The 2,762-nt window shown below is 46.1% G+C and overlaps 1 protein-coding gene across 2 annotated transcripts in view; it reads right to left on the bottom strand.

The window, feature by feature from the left end:
* Positions 1–831: 831 nt before the first annotated feature.
* Positions 832–2,762, bottom strand: part of LOC129846956 (transmembrane protein 114) — a 41,063-nt gene continuing 39,132 nt past the window's right edge. Inside the window, exons 2-3 of one of the 2 annotated variants that reach the window (XM_055914776.1) lie at positions 1,877–2,014; positions 832–1,174 (exon numbers count right to left, since the gene is read on the bottom strand). In XM_055914776.1, the coding sequence (XP_055770751.1) occupies positions 942–1,174; positions 1,877–2,014 (371 nt within the window). In that variant the 3' untranslated portion in view covers positions 832–941. The remainder of the gene's footprint in view (positions 1,175–1,876; positions 2,015–2,762) is intronic. The other variant, XM_055914775.1, reaches the window with a different exon arrangement.

Consider the following 2,762-nt stretch of genomic DNA (forward strand, 5'->3'; position numbering starts at 1 on the left):
ACAGAGCCAGAAAAGTATAGGATAAAAAAGACAATCAAAATAATATAATATTTGAAGCTACATACCTTAAAGGAACATTTCACCCCCCAATTTATTTTTTCTTGTTGTATTTTGCATCGTATGATGCTGTGTTTTGCTGAGGAGAAAGCCAGACTGAACAGGTGGGTTATGATGCTGTGAGGTGTAGTTTCTTGTAGGTGATGTGGAATTTGACTAGGAGCCACGTAAGGCGATACAGGGAAGTGTGTTTCCTTCCTGGTTACATCAAGACATCTCTCCTCCATACAAGTACACTTAAAGGGGCAATCTACAGTTCAAACATCAACAATACGTTCACACCAATACTAAACGTTTCTAGAAGATGGATGTAGCAATCACAGATTGTCCCCTTTAACCGTGTGATCTTTTCCCGGTTACATGAACACGCCTTCCCTCCAGGAACACCTTGTGTCTAAAAACCAATCAAATGGATATGTCAAGACAAGACAGAGTTGAATTGCATCAAGGATGCAGGTCGATGTTTATTATCATGAGTCTTGTCCTGGAGGCAGAACTGAGTGATTTTCCCTTAGATAGGCCAGCTGCAAAGTTAAAATTGGTTATATTGTAAAAATTCATGAAAACATGTTTTATTTTTTTCTCCCTCCATCCCCCTACAGCTCTCTCTCTCTCTCTCTCTCTCCTCCACTAATATAGACCCCTGCTGTACTCGCTCTCTCTCTCTCTCTCTCTCTCTCTCTCTCTCTCTCTCTCTCTCTCTCTCTCTCTCTCTCTCTCTTTCCCCCTCCCTCTATCTCCTCCTCCTGCCTCTCTCTCTCTCTCTCTCTCTCTCTTTCCCCCTCCCTCTATCTCCTCCTCCTGCCTCTCTCTCTCTCCCTCTCCCCTCTCTCTCCTGCTCTCTCCCTCCTGCTCTCTCCACCCCCCCCCCCTCCCTCCCTGTCTCATAATTTCAGTTCCTGTCTCTGTGTAGTGATGGTTCTGCAGGCCAGCAGGAAGCCAGCAGAGGTGAATAGCTGTGTTCCACTAGAGATCCAGGCCAGGACCAGGGACCAGCCAAACAGGATCTGGACCCCCTTCATATTGACCCCCAGCTGCTCAGCCAGACACAGAGCCTCCTGGAAGACTGCAGCAGAGTAGGCCATGTACACACTCACCCCTGTTAGTGAGGACAGAGCTGGAGGGAGATGTGGGGGAAAGGAGAAAAGGTGTGTTTACTGATAAAATACGAAATGACAGGGACATACTGACCACAAGGGAGACACATGGACATACTGACCAATAGGGATGGACAGGGACATACTGACCACTAGGGATGGACAGGGACATATTGACCACTAGGGATGGACAGGGATATACTGACCACTAGGGAGACACAGGGACATACTGACCACTAGGGAGACATACTGACCACTAGGGAGACATACTGACCACTAGGGAGACATACTGACCACTAGGGAGACATACTGACCACTAGGGAGACACAGGGACGTACTGACCACAATGGAGACACAGGGACATACTGACCACTAGGGAGACATACTGACCACTAGGGAGACAGGTGGAAAGGGGGACAATTATCACATTTTTCTGGCCCATAGGTCAACAAATAAGATCCCAGATCAAAGTGTATTGGTCACATACACATATTTGCAGATGTTATCGCAGGTGCAGAGAAATGCTTGTGTTTCTAGCTGTATATTTCCTTTATTAAAGTCCCCAGCTACAATAAATGCTGTCTCAGGATATAGGATATAAGGAATAAGGTATAAGGTATAGGGTATAGAGTATAAGGTATAGGGTATAGAGTATAAGGTATAGGGTATAAGGTATAGGGTATAAGTTATAAGGTATAAGGTATAGGGTATAGGGTGCTTACCTCCCAGTAGTAACAGTACACCAGTCATCAGCAGTAGTAGGTAGGCTCTGGCCAGCAGGCCGATAAACCCCATCAGTCCCCCAACAACCATGATGATCATGCTGAGAGGAAGCATCACCATGAATGTCCCGTGCATACCTGAGAGAGTTGGAGGGGAAGGGAGAAGGAAGCAACACCATGAATGTCCCGTGCATACCTGAGAGAGGGGGAGGGGGATATATAACCATGCTATAATGCACTAGAGAGAGAGAGACAGAGACAGAGACAAGCGTTTCCCGGACCCTCCATAACAAAGCCATCCCCGACAGAGAGATGAACCTGGAGAAGAGTCCCCTCAACAAGCTGATCCTGTGGCTCTGTTCACAAACACAAACCACAGAGCCCCAGGACAGCAACACAATTAGAGCCAACCAAATCATGAGGAAACAAAAAGATAAATACTTGACACATTGAAAAGAATTTACCAAAAAACAGAGCAAACTAGAATGATATTTGGCCCTAAAGAGAGAATACACAGTGGCAGAATACCTGACCACTGTGACTGACACAAAGTTAAGGAAAGCTTTGACTATGTACAGACTCAGTGAGCATAGCTTTGCTATTGAGAAAGGCCACCGAAGGCAGACCTGGCCCTCAAGAGAAGACAGGCTATGTGCACACTGCCCACAAAATGAGGTGGAAACTGAGCTGCACTTCCTAACCCTCTGCCCACCACTTTAGAGACACATTATTGAAGGGAGACTTGATGACACACACACAGGCATGCTGAATAGACACCTGCATACAATGAAAGAATCTCCTTCCCTCCTTCCTCTCTGTCTGTCTATCCCCGTGGGGTTTACACAAATTAACATCTATTCTGTTTCATTCTGACAATGTCACTACC

Source organism: Salvelinus fontinalis, unplaced genomic scaffold (genome assembly GCF_029448725.1).
Source record: "Salvelinus fontinalis isolate EN_2023a unplaced genomic scaffold, ASM2944872v1 scaffold_0668, whole genome shotgun sequence".
Classification (NCBI taxonomy): domain Eukaryota; kingdom Metazoa; phylum Chordata; class Actinopteri; order Salmoniformes; family Salmonidae; genus Salvelinus; species Salvelinus fontinalis.